At 48.5% G+C, this 20,067-nt stretch overlaps 1 protein-coding gene across 9 annotated transcripts in view; it reads left to right on the forward strand.

The window, feature by feature from the left end:
• The window catches only part of LOC144756143 (uncharacterized), a 435,391-nt gene that overhangs the window by 17,146 nt on the left and 398,178 nt on the right, over nt 1-20,067 (forward strand). For 6 of the 9 annotated variants that reach the window (XM_078645713.1, XM_078645718.1, XM_078645715.1 and 3 more), the window contains exon 2: nt 4,178-4,302. In XM_078645713.1, coding sequence (XP_078501839.1) covers nt 4,272-4,302 — 31 coding nt within the window. In that variant the 5' untranslated portion in view covers nt 4,178-4,271. Of the gene's footprint in view, nt 1-3,677; nt 4,080-4,177; nt 4,303-20,067 lie in introns of those variants that run through there. The other 3 variants (XM_078645720.1, XM_078645714.1, XM_078645712.1) reach the window with 3 other exon arrangements.

Below are 20,067 nucleotides of genomic sequence, written 5' to 3' on the forward strand. Positions count from 1 at the left end.
TGGATGTGGTGGTGGACGTGGTGGTCATGGATGTGGACATGGTGGTGGACGTGGTGGACGTGGTGGTGGTGGACGTGGTGGTGGTGGACGTGGTGGTGGTGGTCATGGTGGTGGTGGACGTGGATGTAGTGATGGTGGACGTGGATGTAGTGATGGTGGACGTGGATGTAGTGATGGTGGACGTTGTGGTGGTGTTGGACGTTGTGGTGGGGTTGGACGTGGTGGTGGTGATGGACGTGTTGGTGGACGTGGTGGTGGTGGTGGACGTGGTGGTGGTGGACGTGGTGGACGTGGTGGACGTGGTGGTGGTGGACGTGGTGGTGGTGGACGTGGTGGTGGTGGACGTGGTGGTGGTGATGGATGTGGTGGTGGTGGACGTGGTGGTGGTGGACGTGGTGGTGGTGGACGTGGTGGTGGTGGTGGACGTGGTGGTGGTGGACGTGGTGGTGGTGGACGTGGTAGTGGTGGACGTGGTGGTGGTGGATGTGGTGGACGTGGTGGTGGTGGACGTGGTGGTGGTGGATGTGGTGGTGGATGTGGTGGTGGACGTGGTGGTGGACGTGGTGGTGGTGGACGTGGTGGTGGTGGACGTGGTGGTGGACGTGGTGGTGGTGGTGGACGACGTGGTGGTGGTGGTGGACGTGGTGGTGGTGGTGGACGTGGTGGTGGTGGTGGATGTGGTGGTGGTGGTGATGGTGGACGTGGTGGTGATGGTGGACGTGGTGGTGATGGTGGACGTGGTGGTGATGGTGGACGTGATGGGTGTGGTGGACGTGATGGGTGTGGTGGACGTGATGGGTGTGGTGGACGTGATGGGTGTGGTGGACGTGATGGTTGTGGTGGACGTGATGGTTGTGGTGGACGTGATGGTTGTGGTGGACGTGATGGTTGTGGTGGACGTGATGGTTGTGGTGGACGTGATGGTTGTGGTGGACGTGATGGTTGTGGTGGACGTGATGGTTGTGGTGGTTGTGATGGTTGTAGTGGACGTGATGGTTGTGGTGGACGTGATGGTTGTGGTGGACGTGATGGTTGTGGTGGACGTGATGGTTGTGGTGGACGTGATGGTTGTGGTGGACGTGATGGTTGTGGTGGACGTGATGGTTGTGGTGGACGTGATGGTTGTGGTGGACGTGATGGTTGTGGTGGACGTGATGGTTGTGGTGGACGTGATGGTTGTGGTGGACGTGGTGGTTGTGGTGGTTGTGGTGGACGTGGTGGTGGTTGTGGTGGACGTGGTGGTTGTTGTGGTGGTTGTGGTGGTTGTTGTGGTGGACGTGGTGGTTGTGGTGGACGTGGTGGACGTGGTGGTTGTGGTGGACGTGGTGGTTGTGGTGGACGTGGTGGTTGTGGTGGACGTGGTGGTTGTGGTGGACGTGGTGGTTGTGGTGGACGTGGTGGTTGTGGTGGACGTGGTGGTTGTGGTGGACGTGGTGGTTGTGGTGGACGTGGTGGTTGTGGTGGACGTGGTGGTTGTGGTGGACGTGGTGGTTGTGGTGGACGTGGTGGTTGTGGTGGACGTGGTGGTTGTGGTGGACGTGGTGGTTGTGGTGGACGTGGTGGTGGTGGTGGACGTGGTGGTGGTGGTGGACGTGGTGGTGGTGGACGTGGTGGTGCTGGTGGACGTGGTGGTGCTGGTGGACGTGGTGGTGCTGGTGGACGTGGTGGTGCTGGTGGACGTGGTGGTGCTGGTGGACGTGGTGGTGCTGGTGGACGTGGTGGTGCTGGTGGACGTGGTGGTGGCCGTGGTGGTGGACGTGGTGGTGGCCCTGGTGGTGGCCGTGGTGGTGGTGGACGTGGTGGTGGTGGTGGTGGACATGGTGGTGGTGGTGGTGGACGTGGTGGTGGTGGTGGTGGATGTGGTGGTGGTGGTGGACGTGGTGGTGGACGTGGTGGTGGACGTTGTGGTGGTGGTGGTGGACGTGGTGGTGGTGGACGTGGTGGTGGTGGACGTGGTGGTGGTGGATGTGGTGGTGGTGGATGTGGTGGTGGTGGACGTGGTGGTGGTGGACGTGGTGGTGGTGGAGGTGGTGGTGGTGGACATGGTGGTGGACCTGGTGGTGGTGGACATGGTGGTGGACCTGGTGGTGGTGGACTTGGTGGTGGTTGTGGACTTGGTGGTGGTTGTGGACTTGGTGGTGGTTGTGGACTTGGTGGTGGTTGTGGACTTGGTGGTGGTGGTGGACGTGGTGGTGGACTTGGTGGTGGTGGTGGACGTGGTGGTGGTGGACGTGGTGGTGGTGGACTTGGTGGTGGTGGACTTGGTGGTGGTGGTGGACTTGGTGGTGGTGGTGGACTTGGTGGTGGTGGTGGACTTGGTGGTGGTGGACTTGGTGGTGGTGGTGGACTTGGTGGTGGTGGTGGACTTGGTGGTGGTGGTGGACTTGGTGGTGGTGGTGGACTTGGTGGTGGTGGACTTGGTGGTGGTGGTGGACTTGGTGGTGGTGGACTTGGTGGTGGACTTGGTGGTGGACTTGGTGGTGGTGGTGGTGGTGGACTTGGTGGTGGTGGTGGACTTGGTGGTGGTGGTGGACTTGGTGGTGGTGGACTTGGTGGTTGTGGTGGATGTGGTGGTGGTGGATGTGGTGGTGGGGGACGTGTTGGTGGTGGACATGGTGGTGGTGGACGTGGTGGTGGTGGAGACATGGATGTGATGGTGTGGACGTGGTGGTAATGGTGGAGTTGGTGGTGGACATGGTGGTGGACGTGGTGGTGGCGGTGGACGTGGTGGTGGTGGTGGTGGTGGACGTGGTGGTGGTGGTGGTGGTGGTGGTGGTGGTGGTGGTGGTAATGATGGACATGGTTCTAATGGTGGACGTGGTGGTGCTCATCGCGAAATTGTGTAGAAATAAGAAAGCAGGTTTATTCCAAATTTAAGAAGAGCAGCTTCACACCCACCAAGCTGAACTCTAACTGCCCACATCCAATCGTTCACATTCCACCATCAACTTTCCATCCCCAACATTCTACACAATAAAGAAATACAAACCCATTAAAGAAGTTACAGATGCAACAAATGTGTATAAAACATGGAGGAACGAGTTGCTACATTGCTTTGTCTGGTTTTCCTTTTGATGGAGGACGCGCCCCGAAGCCAAGAATGCATTCACAAGTCTGGTGCCAAAGCATTTACCACAGTTGGGAACAGCAAATGGTTTCCTCAGAACAAAGGGATCGACTGGTCATGAATAGCAGTATAGATGTTTGGCAGGAGAGGGGAAAAGTTTGAACTATTTCTCGGATCCTGGCAAGGATTCCTTGGCAATGTGTTGTAATGTAAGACAGCTCCAGTAAAGTCGTGCTTCGCCAATTACTTGCTCTCCGTGTTTTGGTGCAGTGCTTGTCTACGAGCTCTGTGGAGGGATACTGTTGGGCCTGCTCGGGACTAGTAAAGTAAAGTAGTGTGGGAACGGCCATAGATTTCTAACTCTGGGCCAGTTGCACAGTTTGATGGGCTTGGTGATCTGGCATCCACCTCAGTGTGAGGGTGGTAGGTGGGTAATCAATCCCTGCTTAATTTGTGGGTAGGGGGGTCTTCGGATCATGCGTCTCTCAAGTCTTCCAGGAAACTGTAACCCACCCCCTGCGTGGCGGGTTTACTACGGCGCTAGTGAGTGTTCTTGTGTAATGGTTCAAATGTGCCACCAGGTGGCGTATGAGCCGAGCGACTACTCTGCTTTCTTTGGCTGTGGATTTAGGGCTAAAGGTTCGCATGCACGCTGCTCTCTGACCCTTCCTGGTTTCCGAATAGTACTCCCCGACACTTGTCCCCGGACTGTCATTCCCTTTACCCTAGTTTCCCTTCGCATACTACCGCCTCTGCTGCAGGGCTTTGAATCGGTTTGGCTTGGTACCTCTGGGACTTTGGGTACGGTCCCGTGTGTACGAGTTCGAGTGCGCTTCTCTCTCGTTCCTGCAATGCTTCCTGTGGTGTAATCGTGTGTGTAACACTGCTCCTTTCTGGTTTGCGAGCGGTGAACTCTGTTCTCTCGCAGTTCTGCTATTTCTGGTTCAGCAGTGTGTGTCGTAGCCTCGGACGGTTTACAATGTCGAGCCTGCAACACTCTCCGCACCAGAGGGTCTGTTTCCTGTCTGAGTTTCCTCGAAACGTTTTAATAATGTGTATTGTCACATATTTTTTTAATGAAGGCGGCTAATTAGTTGTTTCTCCCACTAGGTTCCCGAGGCTCTGCTGGGCCCGGGTGCCACCTCGGCCAAGAGAGACTGGTGAGGCCTTCGTGAACAGATCCGTGCCCCGCCAGCAGCCGCTGATGGACGTCTTTCCCTACGGCAGCCGGGAAGGTACAGTAGTAACTTTTTCTAGGGCCTCTCTGTGTGAATATTATATTGCACAACTCATATAGCGCGTATACCCCTATGTTGGGTTCTTAAGCGCTTGCCTACATGGGTAGCATGTTACATACACACTGTAGGGTTTTACGGTTGGAAGCGCGTGGTCTTTATTTTGTGATCGTATGGGGGATTGGGGGGGAAGTGTTTCCAAGTTGTGCAGTTGTGTAATGGCATGTTGCGCATAGCAGTGTTATAAATGGTGGATTGTGAGGGGATTGCAGATGGAGCTTGAGAGGTTTAGAACGATGAAAGTCTGAATTTTGTATCATTTTAAATAAAAGTGCCCCTCCCTAATATTGGTAAACACTGCCCCCACCCATCCCCCATATCTTGCCTTACTTGCCAGTGAAAGTGTGATTGCACGTGCTACTCGCCATAGCACAGTCATCGTCACACGTGCACTGACAGGACCTGAGCGAGGAGGCACACCTATAGGAATATTGACTGCTGTGTGGGCGGTCTCCGAGATATGGAAGCTTCTCATTTACAAATGATATTGCACTAATTACAGAGTAGGTAAGCTAGCTCAGTGAATTACGCATCAGCTGCGGAGATCTGTGAGTCACCTGCACGTCAACTGGCGTGACTCGGCTTTTCAGTACTCGTTTGAGGTTGTCATTAATTTCCCAGCCTGCATAGCAGTGTGAAATGGCGAAACGTGCAGCAGCAAGTTCTCCAAAGGACACAAATGATTAACTCTGATTGAGGAACATAATAATGTATTCATGACTGCGTGCACCGCAGTGCCACAATTTGTTGGTAGTACATTGTAGCACAATAAAGATTTTTTTCTTAGCCCCTGCTGCACGTTGCAGGATCGAACAGGTTATACTGTGCCCCATAATGATTTTGATACTGTATAGCACTGCACAGCACATCATTATAGCACACAGGCAGTGCACTGCTCCTCAGCAAAGCACGGACACTGTGCAGTTCTGCTACACACAAACTGGAAGTAATGCTTGAATTATACCAGTCGCTGACCGTAGCTCGGGGCATGTTTTTCACCCATTATGTATCTTAATCTAGAGGTCATCCTTGTGTCCTGTGGCACAGTGAGCATGGCACTCACATCTGGGCACTACGTGCCTCTACTGTAACAAACATAGTAGTGTTGGAAGGAATGCTGGAATTAATCTCAGTCATGGCCGATCGCCTGTAGACACATTCAGGACCATCGTTTTCTCCCTCAAAATGGAGACCAGCCATATGTAAATCAGTCTTGGTTCTGCTCCAATAGGGCTCGCCCAAAGGTGGGGCACGCACTCACTGTGCCACAGGAATCCAGCAGGAGCTCAGTGACGACGACTAACTAGGCTGAAACTGGTCTGGGGCTGACCACGCACCGACCACGCACGCAACCTGGGAATCATCCTCGACTCCTCACTCCATGTCGAAGCAGGTCAACGCCGTCTCCTCCTCCTGCTACAACACCCTCCGCATGCTTCGCAGGATCTACAAGTGGATCCCCATCGAAACAAGAAGAACGGTGACTCAGGCCCTCGTCCGCAGCAGGTTGGACTACGGCAACGCGCTCTAGGCAGGCCTCCCGACCAAACACCTGCGACGACGCATTCAAAATGTCTCCGCCGGACTCATCCGGAACGTCCCTCGCCGCAGCCACATCACCCCTCACCTGAGAGACCTACACTGGCTCCCCGTCAAACAGAGGATCACCTTCAAGCTACTCACCCACGCACACAAAGCCCTGCACAACACCGGACCAGCCTACCTCAACGGCCGACTCAGCTTCTACAACCCCACCCGCCAGCTCCGATACGCCAGCCTCGCCACCGCCCCCCGCATCCAACGAACGACCGGTGGCGGCAGATCCTTCTATTTCCTCGCCGCCAAGCAGCAGCACCGCCCACCCCCCGAACCCTCCCTCCACCCTCCCGCGCCTTGAGACCCTCACGGGTAAATGGTGCGCTTTATAAATGGATTGATTGATTGGGTTCCCAATTTATTTATTTATTTTGTTTTGGAACTCCTACGGAGGTCCACAAAAGCACACCAACAATTCAATGGACAAACTTTACATACAATACAAACTTATTCCTTATACATTACTATAAAATTATATCAGACATACTGAGAAATGTACAGATAATGCTATAATACATAAAACAATCACATAACCGACCGATAAAAAATTCTTATATCAAACATACTAAGAGATGTGCAAATAGTGCTATGAATAGATAAAACAGTCGGATAGCTGACCGCCACGTTACTGGGCCTGGACTTGCTTAAAGCAGCATCTCTCGCCAAACTGATAGGGGATCTAAATTTCTTTAAGATCTGTTTCAAACCAAATTTAGACATAGGAGAAACGGGATTTAAACTAAGAGCGAAAATATCATTTGCACATGCAAAATACCTAAAAAACGTTGAATGTTCTTTTAGTGTGCCAAAGATTTCTAATCTCAAGCCTGCCCTAAGTGTACCCTCTTCCCCCGTTCAGAGAGGACCTAGCCTGACACTGTGTGGGGGACTTGTCAGAGGTGGCAAGGGGTGTGAAAAAACTATGTACCGGATTGCGGCCCTAGATAATTACCAGTTGTTGAGAGTAATTCAAGCACGCTACCTATCACTTTATTTTGTTCTTCTCAGTGCAGTGAAGTGTAGGGCATTTCAGGTCCAATGGGCACACTCTATGAAGTAAAAGGGTGATTTTCAATATTTTTGCAAAAAGAGCAGGGCTGTGGAATAAGTAAAACAACTACTTGTCGATTGGACAAATTGCTTCAGAAATCTACTTGTCCTTTAAAAAAAATCTCCTTGTCCCTTTGGTGCCATGTAGTGCAGCGGCAAATTATGGCAGCAATCTCATGATATAAGAGCACTGATATAGCCTCTCTGTTTATGTCAGGGCAAATTCTATAGTAATGCTTGAATTCTAATAATTTCTTTGTTTTCCCACCTTTTTCTGATCTACATACTGGGGCTGGAGGTAGCGATAAGCAATAGTTCCAGTGTTAGATAGCCCTTTTGAGTCTGTGCAAACCTACTAACTTGCAGGCTTTAAGGTTTTTCACCAGTTCTTCTCTAATCTTTTACCATACTGTGAAAGGATGGAAATTTACTCCCGACAAGGGTCAGAAGAAAAAATACTTTCAGGGCTTGGAAAAATAGAGGTGGGAGGGGTGAACTTGTAAACGATCAACCGATTTTTACATGAGCAAATCTGCACATGGATATTTGCTTGTGATAAAATATAGTTCACTAATATTTTCTAGGAGTACGATTTCCTGGTGAACTTCTGAAATTCTTGTGAATTAATGAAATACATAAATCTGCACTAATGGAAAGATTTACCTTGGGTGCACTTTTGTAACTTTCTTTAAGAATTGGGCCCCTAATTAGGTCTGGCATTAACCAAGATCTTTTGTTTTTATTAAAGTTCTGTTTCTAGCTCTATCCATCTACCGGCTAGCTTGATTGTGAATGATCGCAATCTGCTCTTTCACAAGGAGCGTATACGCACACAAATTTGTTCTGTTCAGTGCCAGGAACTTCTATGGCAGTGTGTGCTCAAAACAAGACACACATTGACAAAACAAAAGACTGACCACCAGTGTCTACCTATTGGCTTTGCCAATGCTTGTTTATTGGCATGTTTCTTATTATCTTGTTGAAACTGGTTGCGTTGACTTTCCATTATAAATATTGTTTGGAAATACTAGCATACACCACACATTTTATTAAATGATGCTTCAAATAAATGGTACCTAAAATGTCACAGTAATTAAGTAAACATTTTTTTTCCTAGTTGCATTTTTTGTGAACGTTTTATTTTGAAAGCAAAGAATCATCAATCTTGCTTTCAAGCTTCTGCAAATATATGCATCCCATCCCTGCTTCATAATGTGGGACTGTAAATTGGTAGCCAAAGGGTTTGTGCTGCAGGGGGTTGGGCCTACTTGTCCCAAGGACAAAATAAACTTGTTGTCCTTGACCCCAAACAATATGTCCTGGTCCTTGGTCTACAGGAATTCCACACTCTTGAACTGTTTAATGTTTTCAACTGGCTGGCTGCTGCCCTTAGTAGCTGCTTCTCCTACTGCTGCACCTTTCTGCACAGTAGCTGTGTGTTATACATGTCTTGTAAACAAGCACACATAAAATTGTGTCTGATAATCTAACCTGTGGCAGTCACAGTTTCTGTCTGTGTCTTCTGTGCTGAGTGCTTTAGGCCGTTGTCCGGTAATCCGAGACTGTGGAAAAGGACATTCTATCCATGCGGCATTTAAACGCACAGCTGCCCGCAGGCACCCCAGTGCTGTTAGTGCTACATAGGCTGGACCACCATTTACAGCTCTTCATTCTTAGTCGTGTAAATAATGTATATGTTATTTAGCACTGTATAGTCTTACATTCCCTACTTAAAGATTTAGGGAAATGTTTCTGCCCTGGAGAATTCCTATTTATGATTCTGGCTCCACTGCAGAGGCAATGGATGAACAGCCAGCGGCAATGAATGAACAGCCAGCGGCTTGCTCTTTGGTCCATGATATGAGAAAAAGTGTATCCACCATAGTTGGGAAGATTCATTCGTTGATGTTCAACACAGATGCAATGAAAGAATGGCCCAACAAACGAGGAGCCTGCATAGACTTCGCAGAATAGTCACCATCCAAGTTGGGAGATGACGCTGTAGCGAGGATTGAAAAGCAAATAAAGATGGAGAACTTATAGGGGTCATAGCTGAAGTTTAAGATTTGGAAGCCAGATTGAGAAGAAATAACATACATGTATCTAGTCGGGACTGCCTGAATTGATGGCTATAGCAGGTATCTTATTATAAATACATTGCAAACACGTTATTGGAATGATTTGACAGGTCATGCTCCTCACAGGTGTTTGTGGTGGGGAGGATTAATCTGTGTTTGGCAGCAAGGCTAGTACCGAGTGTCCCTTCATAGCAAGACTGATGAATTGCAGACATTGATACTTGATATGAAGGATGGTACCTGAAAGGAAAGAAAGTACAGTGAAACCAGCATTTCATTTTACCCAGACTTCACACAAACATTGCATGAAGTTTGTTTATGGTTTTGTAACGCGCACAGCAACTCAAGTGTCCTAGCGCGAGCCCAAGAGACAGCAGAAGGAAAGGAAAAAAAAATAGGAGCAAAAAAAAACAGATCATTGAAAAAGGAAGGTTTTTAGGCAAACAGAAATGGGTTTTAGTAGGCAGGAAGTAGTGGCGCTCACACAAATTCAGGTATGGTCTATGCTAAGTATCAGTGTTAAGGATGCTGCTGAAAGGGGAGGAGACCCTCTAACCCCTCTATCTGTGTGGTACACGCCACACAATTACAAATGAAACAAAGTCCTCGCACTCAAACGGAAGAAACAACAATGTGTAAGTCAAAAAAGGTTCTGCAGATGAAAAACCATCCAAACGTCTGTGGTATTTTCTGGAGTTAATGTTCTCCCTTTTTAATGGGTCATCAGGTATCAGTCTATACAGCCAACCGACACTTGTTTCATTGTAGACAAGAAAATTCAATTTCCTGCTCTTGGGGATAGTATCGCCTACCAAGCCTAACAGGCCCAAATGTGGTATTGGGTCATCCGACCTGCCAACGATTTGGTTCACTGCGTCAAATATTTCGTGCCAATAGCCGGTGAGCCTAGGGCAGCTCCAAGCCATATGGAAAAAGGTTTTGTTGTCAAAGCCGCATCTCCAACATCTAGCATCATCACGCAGGTGCATGCGATGGAGACTGATCGGGGTGCGGTAGTAACGGTGCAAAAATTTGAAATGGACGAGGCGCAACTTGTAGTTGGGGGAGAGTTCTAAAAGTTGTTTACAACAAAACGGCCACTGGTCGTCGGATATGGGGGGGGGTCTAGCTCCTCATTCCATAGTAGCATAGACTTCGGCCGTACTATCGGAGCTTGGTCCTGCATCTCGTTGTAAAGTCTCGTCACCAGTTTCTTTGGGGAGGTGCGGACTAGTATATTTTGCAGAGCTTTCAGCGTAGGCGGCGCGGCCGGGAACTCCTCCCATAGCGATCTACATGCCGCTTTCAACTGTTGATAAACGAATACCTCTCTAAACTGGATTACCTTCCCCTCCCCAGCCGACTGTGGACCACGGAATACACCATCTGGGTAAAGATCAGTGAATGTGCAGAGCTGGGTGTCTCTCAGAGTTACCTGGCCTCCGCAGTTTTCCAAGCAGGCCAGCATCGGGTTGTTTTTTAAGGGGATGGCAGGCGCATAGAGGAGTGGGAGTCTAGCACGTTTTTGCAGTCTCGCCATGCCCAGCGTAAGTTGTTAGCGGAGTCAACATTAGTAGCAGGCCGAGTGCTCTTCTGATAGAGCGCTACCGTCAGAGGCAAGGGTGCTAACGAGTCCTGCTCTACCGCAACATGCGGTTGATACGGGGTGGGATATGTCCAGAAGTGCAGATATTGAGCCTGTGCACACAAGGCATACAGATGCATATCTGGAGCTCCCAATCCGCCCTGCTTCAGGGGCAATGTCAGCAGGGCCCAAGAGACTCGAGCTTGCCCCCCTGCCCATACCAGAGAGAGTAAATGGGAGCGGAGGCAGTGAAAAATTGTCTGGTTAGCGGAATCGGGATATTCGCAAATAAATATAAAAATGTTGGCAAGATTTAATTTAATTGAATTTAATTGTGGGTTTATATAGCGCTAGGAATCGACTCCCGGAGGAGTATCTCCACGCTTCGACCGCTGGGGAACCCGTCCTGGCTCACCCTGAGAGATGGTCCCTGATGGGTATCTCTAAGGTGCGACCAAGCATCCCCGGCGGTCTGGGGGGGGCCGTTGTGAAGATGAGGCAAGCTGATGCCCAGAGTTGCCGAGTGTGGTTTCTGACTAGAGTAGGCACCAAGGCGAGAATTATCGAGTCCGCTGACCCTGGTCCACGACCCTGCCGCGTCGGGAATCGAACCCTGGTCCCGGGCCGTTCTCTGCTTACGGGTCTGCCGCCTCTAACCAGTGAGCCACACATCTCCACTTTGGATAGCGGCACCTTCCCTGGGATTGATAGCGGTAGTTTGGACCAAATCGCCACCTTACTCTCCAGCCAATTGAGTGCTCAAATGAAATTCAAAGCCCAAATATCCTGAAGATTTCGGCTGAGCCAGATCCCCAGGTACTTGACCTCGTCGGCCTATCCAGCGCAAAGGAAACTCCGATCGCACCTCCGGGGTACCGTCCGTCAGGGGGGAAATCACAGATTTGGCCCAATTAATCGAAATGCCCGACAACCTGCCAAATTTAACAAATTCTCTCAGTAAGGGATCTAGGTTATCTGAGGGGTTCAACACGTAGAGGGTGACGTCATCTGCGTATATAGATATCAGCAAGCTGCGGGAGCTGAACCCTATCCTCTGGCAGTGTGGTGTTGCCGTACCCTTGCTGCAAGAGGCTCCATTGCAATAGCAAAGAGTAGGGGAGATAATGGGCAGCCCTGCCTCGTGCCTCTCTTCACCGCAAATGGCTCGGAAAGCATGCCGTTCACCCCCACTCGCGCCATAGGGCTGGTGTATAGCAGCCGTATCTGGGCTATAAATAGCGGGCTAAAGCCCATGCGCTCCAATATTTGGAACATATCTGGCCACTCGAGGGAATCAAACGCCTTTGTGGCGTCCAAAAAGATGGCAGCCGCATGTACCGATGGGTGAAGATAGTGAAGCACTGAGAACAGCGTCCTAAGGTTGTGTGACGTTGAACGTCCTGGTATGAATCCTGATTGGTCAGGTAGGGCCACCATCGGGAGGAGGGGTTGAAGGCGTTCAGCTGTGAGTTTAGCATATATTTTAACGTCAAAATTTATTAAGGACAGTGGCCTGTAGGAATAAAGAGAGTGTTCATCTTTGTCCGGCTTGAGCAAAGTCATTATCAATGCTTCTCTCATGGACGCTGGTAGAACACCCGTCTCTAGCGACTCCGCATACACTGCATGTAGTCGCGGCGCCAGCTCCTCAGAGTAGGCTTTATAGAATGCTGTCGTGAGGCCATCGGGCCCGGGGACTTTGTTCAGAGGCAGGCCATTTATCACTTTTCTAATATCTTCTACCGTTACCGGGAGATCCATATATTTGCGATGTGTGTCATTAAACCACACTAACACTATGGAGTACAGGAAATCTTCTAAATGCTCAGGAGTCTCGGGTTTTGTGGTAGTGTAGAGAGTAGAATAAAAGGCTGTAAACTCGTTCAGGATCGCCTCTTGCCCCGTTATGGCCACGCCGTCAGCGTTGTTGATCGTGTGGATAAAGGGAGTGGTTCTTGTTTTCCTAATAAGGCCAGCCAACGTACGGCTCGGCCTATCCCCTTCTCCGTATCGTCTAGCTTCCGCATGTTTACCCAGGAATTTTATCTTGCGTTGCGCCTCCTCCGCAAATTCCAACAGCTTCTCCTTGATTGCCGCCGCAGTTTCGGGGCTGGGAGCCGTGCAAAACGTGCGCTCGAGTTCTTTTATTTGCCCTTCTAACGCACTCAACGTGCCTCTAATGGCTTTCAACATGCCTGCCTGTCTCGCTATGCATTGCCCTCTGGCCACTACCTTAAACGCTTCCCAGAGCGCTGATTCTGTGGACACCGAGCCCGTGTTTATAGCGAAGTATTCTATAATGTCATTTCTAATTTCCTCTTTAAATGCCTCGTCCATCAGGGCATGGGGGGAGTCTCCGGCGAAATGCCTTCGTGTTCATATTCGGTGGGGCCAACTCAAGGAGGCACGGTGCATGGTCAGACAATGACCTGGCAAGGTGCTTAACTTCCGTAGTCCAAGTGGCAACATCCGAGGATATGAGCCAGAAGTCTAGCCTGGACCAGGCCGCGTGTTGACTGGAAATGCATGTGCCCTCTCGGGTATCTGGGTGGCGCACTCTCCAGATATCCAGCAGATTCTCTTCCAGCATAACATCCCGGAGTGCCTGGCTGGCGTGAGGGTGTAACTGTCTAGATGCCCCTGGGTGGCCATGGGGAAATCTGATGCAGCTCCAGGAGTCTCGGCCAGCGCCCATTATACTCGTAGTGTGTAGTGATCTCAAGTTCAACCTGATATGTCAGGCCGCAGCCCAACAACCCACAAGAAATTCAGTCATTCTCCCCAAGGAACACAGAGTTATCGTGTGGCAAACATAGGCACCCTCCCCCTCCTCGGACAATAGTTGACCAATCCCCCCAGAAACAAACATTAGCAGAATAACAGTTCAATCATTATCACTGAGGCGATCATCATCTTGACCCTACAGCCCGCGCCGGGACTTCTTTTGCGTACCGCAAATGTGTTTAGCAAATTTGAGGGCAGATTTGGCGTCTGTGGAAAAAATGTGCCAACCCATCGTGAGTCACCTTCAATTTAGCTGGGTATAATAGCGCGTATGGCACTTGTGCTTGCAGTAACAGCCGTTTAGCGGGCAAAAACTCTCTTCTTGCGGCCTGCACCATCGGCGTAAAGTCTGGGTAGAAGGAGATGCGATTACCCTTGTGAGTTATTTGACCCTTTTCACGTGTTAGCTTCAAAATAAGGTCCCTGTCATGATAGTTGAGTAATTTAGCTAGGATGGGCCGTGGCGTGCCGCCCACCTGCGGTTTCGGGCCCAGAGCTCTGTGCGCCCGCTCCACCACGAACACTGGAGACAAATTCGGGTCAAAGAGGTCATGCAGCAGGGCAGTCACATAAGTCTCCATCTTCCCTATGTTTGTCGTCTCCGGAATACATGTAATCCTGAGGTTGTTCTTTCGAGAACACGCCTCCAAATCATCATTCTTTGCCTTGATGACCATCAGCAGCTTGTCCATGTGCAGGAGTTGTTCCTTCGTGTCTTGTTGAAATTCTATGCACTCAGTGTGTCTATTTTCCAACCCATCTAGCCTGGTTTCATGTGTAGAGACCTGTGTTTTAACTTGATCAAGTTGGGTGGTTAATGTATCCAGTTTTGCATCAATATTCCGTAAACTGGAGCGCACATCCAGCATTAAAGTACGCAGGTCCTCCTCACGTTTAGTCGGGACCTCCTCTCCCCCAGCAGCTCCGATTTCCGGTACAGCCAATTTAAACACTGCAGCTAAACACGTTTTAACATGGGCAGTAGATGACTCTGATTTTTTCCAAGGAACAGGAGCTGGGTGTCGTCGGCATAGGCAACAACCTTGGCTCCTAGTTCCTCTGCCAACTGAATGAGAGGAGTCGTATATAAGTTGAACAAAAGTGGGCTAAGTACCGACCCCTGCGGAACCCCTATCAAAAGAACTTGGGAAGTAGACGTGAAGGGAGGGATCCACACTTGTTGGGTGCTACATTCCAAGAAGGATTTCAGCCATTCTCTGGCGGCACCAATAATGTCTAATTCCTTGAGGCGGGCCAGAAGAAGTGAATGGGGGACAGTATCAAAAGTGGCAGAGAGGTCCAACAGGACCAAAACTGCCCTGCCCCGCATCCACAGTATTGTGAATAGCTTCTGTGATTTCCACATAAGCAGATTCCGTGCTATAGGCGGCCCTGAAACCGGATTGGGCTGGATGAAGGAGGCCATGCTGTTCAATGAAGGCTGTCAACTGCTTATTGACCATCTTTTGCATACTTTGGCAATAGCAGGGAGCAAAGAAATTGGGTGATAGCTAGTCGGGTGGTTAGAATCCAAAGTCAGCTTTTTGATCAGAGGGATAAGCAGTGGCTGTTTCCACTCAGTGGGGACATAGGCCATTGTCAGTGACGCGTTAATCAGCTGATTGAGAAAAGGGTTAATAGCTGCAGCCGGACTGGAAATGAGTTTGGAAGGTCACTAGGGGAACACGATTTAAGGGAGGATAACGCTCTCAGGGAGTTCTTTAGCGATATGGCTTCTAAGGTGGAAAAGGTGACTTTAGCAGGAGAAGGGATACGTCGGTCAGGGGGCTCCGAGGAAACCTGGGTGTCCTGGCTACCGAATGACAGTTGGAGAGCCCCGACTTTATTGATGAAAAACTGAGAGAGCTCTTCACACCAAGCGGGAGAAGCATCATGGGCGTTGCTCATAGCTTTAAGAGTCACATAGTTCTTCACAATGTTAAACAGTTCTTTAACATTATTGCCAGACCGGGCAATACAGTCAGTATAGTATGAGCGCTTTGCTAGTATGATAGCAGCATAGTATGATGTTTGAGCTGCCTTCAAAGCAATTTTGGCCTCTGTGCTACAATTCTGCCTCCACATCCTTCCCAGTTTTTTCCAGTGTTTTTTTCTGGATTTTTAGCTCATGTGAGAACAATGGATTGGACAATGGCCTGTTACGGGCTATAAGTCTGGTTTGGGGAGTAAGGTCATTAACCACCGTCTCAATCCAGCTATTGAATTGAGAGAGAGCAAAACCAAAATCAGCAGAGAGCTGAGGGTGACAATCAGCCAAGGCTTGATAAAAGACATCTGGTTCTATTTTGTGGGTCGTCTTACCCGGGCCAGTGCCTCGTGGCCTAGATGAATGAGTCCCCCTAGTCGTATACCAAGAAAACGGGATCAAATAATGATCAGACCAGGTTACTTGCAAGGGGGGTACAAAAGGGGGTGGTAATGGACGGAGCATCTGAACCAATCAAACACTCACACCCAGTCAAAAGATCTGAGTTTAATCCATCACCGGTCTTTAGCCCACTCTGCCACCCCAGTTCAGACATGGCTATATGCAAATCAGTCTGACCCTGTGCCTCATGGGAACAGTCCAGCCCGAACTGCCAAGCCATGCCTTCCCTGGACCGGAAACAAGCTTCCGAGGACCGGTTTCTGGCATTCCAGCCGTCTTCAGCCCGGCTTGCTTGAATCCAGTGGCAAAGTGAGCAAGGGACTCACGTCTGAGCATACCCTGCCACACTTATGGTGGCCAAAAGCGGTACAAAAGGGGGTGGTAATGGACGGAGCATCTGAACCAATCAAACACTCACACCGAGTCAAAAGATCTGGGTTTAATCCATCACCGTTCTTTAGCCCACTCTGCCACCCCAGTTCAGACATGGCTATATGCAAATCAGTCTGACCCTGTGCCTCATGGGAACAGTCCAGACCGAACTGCCAAGCCATGCCTTCCCTGGACCGGAAACAAGCTTCCGAGGACCGGTTTCTGGCATTACAGCGGTCTTCAGCCCGGCTTGCTTGAATCCAGTGGCAAAGTGAGCAAGGGACTCACGTCTGAGCATACCCTGCCACACTTATGGTGACCAAAAGCGGTACAAAAGGGGGTGGTAATGGACGGAGCATCTGAACCAATCAAACACTCACACCGAGTCAAAAGATCTGGGTTTAATCCATCACCGTTCTTTAGCCCACTCTGCCACCCCAGTTCAGACATGGCTATATGCAAATCAGTCTGACCCTGTGCCTCATGGGAACAGTCCAGCCCGAACTTGCAAGGGGGGGGGGCACCATCAAAGGGAGATTGGAGCAGATGACATCGATCGTGTTTCCCCCGCAATGAGTCGGGCAGTAACATGTTGCTGGGTCTCATGTAGTATCTCCAGTAAATCATGTGTGTCACTCCTTCCAAGTGTATGTTACAATTGACTAGTAATAAAAAATGCAAATATCGTAGAGCTCTAGGAAAGATCCAGTCCTTTAGCAGAAGTGAGAAGGGTAAGAAGCAACTTCAATAGATGTGCTCTGTAGGGAAAAGTACAGACCTTCAGAGACCCCCAGCAGGCTGTGACTTTCCTTAACAGAATGAAAAGTGGTGTGGCATCCAACATGGGAAGAGAGAGTGGGCAGCACTTGAGTGGCATGTAATGGACATGATCAGTGTCCCAGGTTTGTAGTTCGCTGCCTGTTAAGTGTACTGTAAGATGTACAGACAGCCTCCCTAGAAAGTGCCGGGCTGAGGGGCAGCGTAGCCTATGTCGAGTGTAAAAAATTATCAAGCTGGCTTGGATGCATTCTGATTGCACACTACGACCCTCTGTACCCACAGAATAGTTATTACTTTACCCGCACTACAACAGAGAGTGTGGAGCGGAACACCCCCCTGTGATAACGGACAGACCGCTCCCCTATAACAAAAAGAAGACTTGCTGCACATAAGGCATTGCTGCTGTGATTGGAAGGTGTTGCGTGCAGGTTTGGTGACAGGCCTGGTCCCTGGACGTCCCATTCTACATGCTCAGTATAGAACTGTTGTCTTTGGGAATTGCTGTTACTGTATCGCAGGATGTTATATTGTGTCTGCTCTCCAAGGAGGAGGATTTGCTGACGTGTTGGGGGTCACTCTGGGCAGTAAAAGGTATGTAGCTGGAAAGCTGAGGCATGACTTGCATCTAATCGACACGGTGGAGATGCAGGCACTTTATATAGTTGGAAGAATTGGAGATAGCACAGCCACCTAATCCATGACATGGTACCTCGGGGATTAAATAACCCTAGGAAAGCAGGGCAGTTTGTGGCATATTTAGTCAGACACGTGCTAGACATCTCATTCCTCCAGGAGACCCAGCTTTCCAGGGTCAGGGGATGTGGCTTTACCCAGAAATATACAGTGTTAATGCATTTTGCCTCTTTCTATAGATTGTTGGAGGAAGAGGGCCGTTACAGAATTCTGAAGGCCATAATCGGATGTATCTACAACACACTGGTCAATATGCTGATGCCTAATTTGGCGACCCATCGACATAATGTCGAAATGTCTTTAAATGAATCCCCCACTCGGTTGTCTGCGGTCTTGCCTTTAATTTGACTTTAGATGTGCTGCCTGGATAGGTGAGGGAATGAAGCCAGGTCTACATCCAAGGAAAGGGAAACTCTACAGAGATTAATACGGCACCCCAGAATACTGGGTCTATGGGCAGATAGGGCCTACTGTTACATTTTACTTTCTTGATTTTTACTGTACCTTTAATTCTTACATGTTATTCTTTGAGTGTCCTTAGAACACCACTGTCTTCCAAGCTTCAGGCCAGTTGCACTGTTCCTGTTGACCAAGAGACTGCTTTATATGTTGCTGTGCTGCATATTAAACCACTTCAACCTACAAGCTGTTCCAGTGATAATTTAACAAAATTGGCGACGAGGGTGACCTTATTCAGATTGAAGATTGCAGCACAGAGGTGGAGTATATTTTCAATTTCCAAATTTATTGGAAAACTTCTGAAACAAGGACTGCATTATTGAAAGATCGTTAATATTCTGGGCAGAACTTGGTCTCAAAGAAGAAGAAAATCCGCGTTCAAGTACTCCTACCAACAAGAAACTATTGATTTTAAAGCATTTCAAGGTAATTAATGTGTGTTTACCTTCAAAATTCACACTCTAACTTCTGATCGTGAACTGAATGCGCGACCTCCACGAGACCGGCGCGTCTGTTGTCATACGTCAAAGCAGGAAGAACGCTTTCTTGCTTATTTGCTCAAACGTCATTGGAAAACAGCGTAACATGGAGAGCAACAGCGTGATGACGACCGGTACCTGATAACGTAACCCCACAACGTTATCCAGCGTGGCGGCCATTTTATTTTTGTGTACTTGGTTACCATAACAACGATTCACCGCGGAACAGCGTTTTCACTTTACAAGCCGTCTCTGCAACATCGAAAGAAAAAAAAAAGATTGAAACTGAATTCATGAAAATACTTATAACGGAGACAAAGAGAGAGAACTGAAGTAGGCATTTGCATTTTGTTTAACTTTATTTTACATCGCTGGAGGATTTTGAACTGAGGAACTTTATTGATGTAGTCTATTTACAAGAAACAAGCTTGGTGTTTAGTTCAAAACGTGGAGGAGTTACATTATCTACCACATTTTACAGAAATATACGTTTTCAGACAGAGTTTCTGTTTATACTCTATTTTATTTTTTGTTAAATTCCTAATAACACTAAAATTCAAGAAATGCAGTTTGACCCACCTGAGAAATTTCTGCAGAATAAAGGAGATCCGCCTATTACTTGGACTCGCTGGAAAGAAGAGTTTTTTAACTACATGAAAGCTATAGATGGCGAACGCATGGGGGCGGAGAGAAAAAGAAGTATTCTTTTACACTGTTTGGGTTCAGAGGGACAAATGGTTTTTAGAGCTTTACCACCTATTCCACCTGAGTTGGGTGAAGGAGAATCTACCAATGTATATAAAGAAGCACTTATTAGAATTGAGAGAAGATTTAAACCGGTTTCTAATATAGCTCTAAATAAATATAAGTTTTACACTCGTGCACAACAAGATTCAGAATCATTTGATGAATTTATGACTGCTTTGAGATCTTTAGCTATTCATTGTAATTTTGGTGCCATATGTGACGAGATGCTGAGAGATCAGATTATTGTTCATGTAAAGAATAAGAAAACACAGGAACGTTTATGGAATTGGGTGATCCTAAATTATCAGAAGCAATTGCCATTGCAAAATCTCTAGAACAGTCTGAGAAATGGATGCTTACTGTACAAAAACATTCTGTTAATAAGTCAGATTCCCATGATGAGGTTTGTTTGATCAAACATAATGAAAGACATAATGAAAATCCACATTCCAATACAAACACCAACAGATTCAATAACACAGGAAGTTTTAAGAGGTTTGACAAATCTGTAGTATGTTATAAATGTGGTAATAGAATGCATGTTGCTTCATATGCTGGATGTCCTGCCATTAATAAAGAATACAGGAAGTGTGGAAGGTTAGGACACTTCTCAAATGTTTGTAGAGATTCAAGAAAATTTGTTCAAAATCCTAATAGTAAAGTAGCTGTTGTTACAGAGGATATATCAAAAAC

The sequence above is a fragment of the Lissotriton helveticus genome, chromosome 5_1 (genome assembly GCF_964261635.1).
Source record: "Lissotriton helveticus chromosome 5_1, aLisHel1.1, whole genome shotgun sequence".
NCBI classification, from domain to species: domain Eukaryota; kingdom Metazoa; phylum Chordata; class Amphibia; order Caudata; family Salamandridae; genus Lissotriton; species Lissotriton helveticus.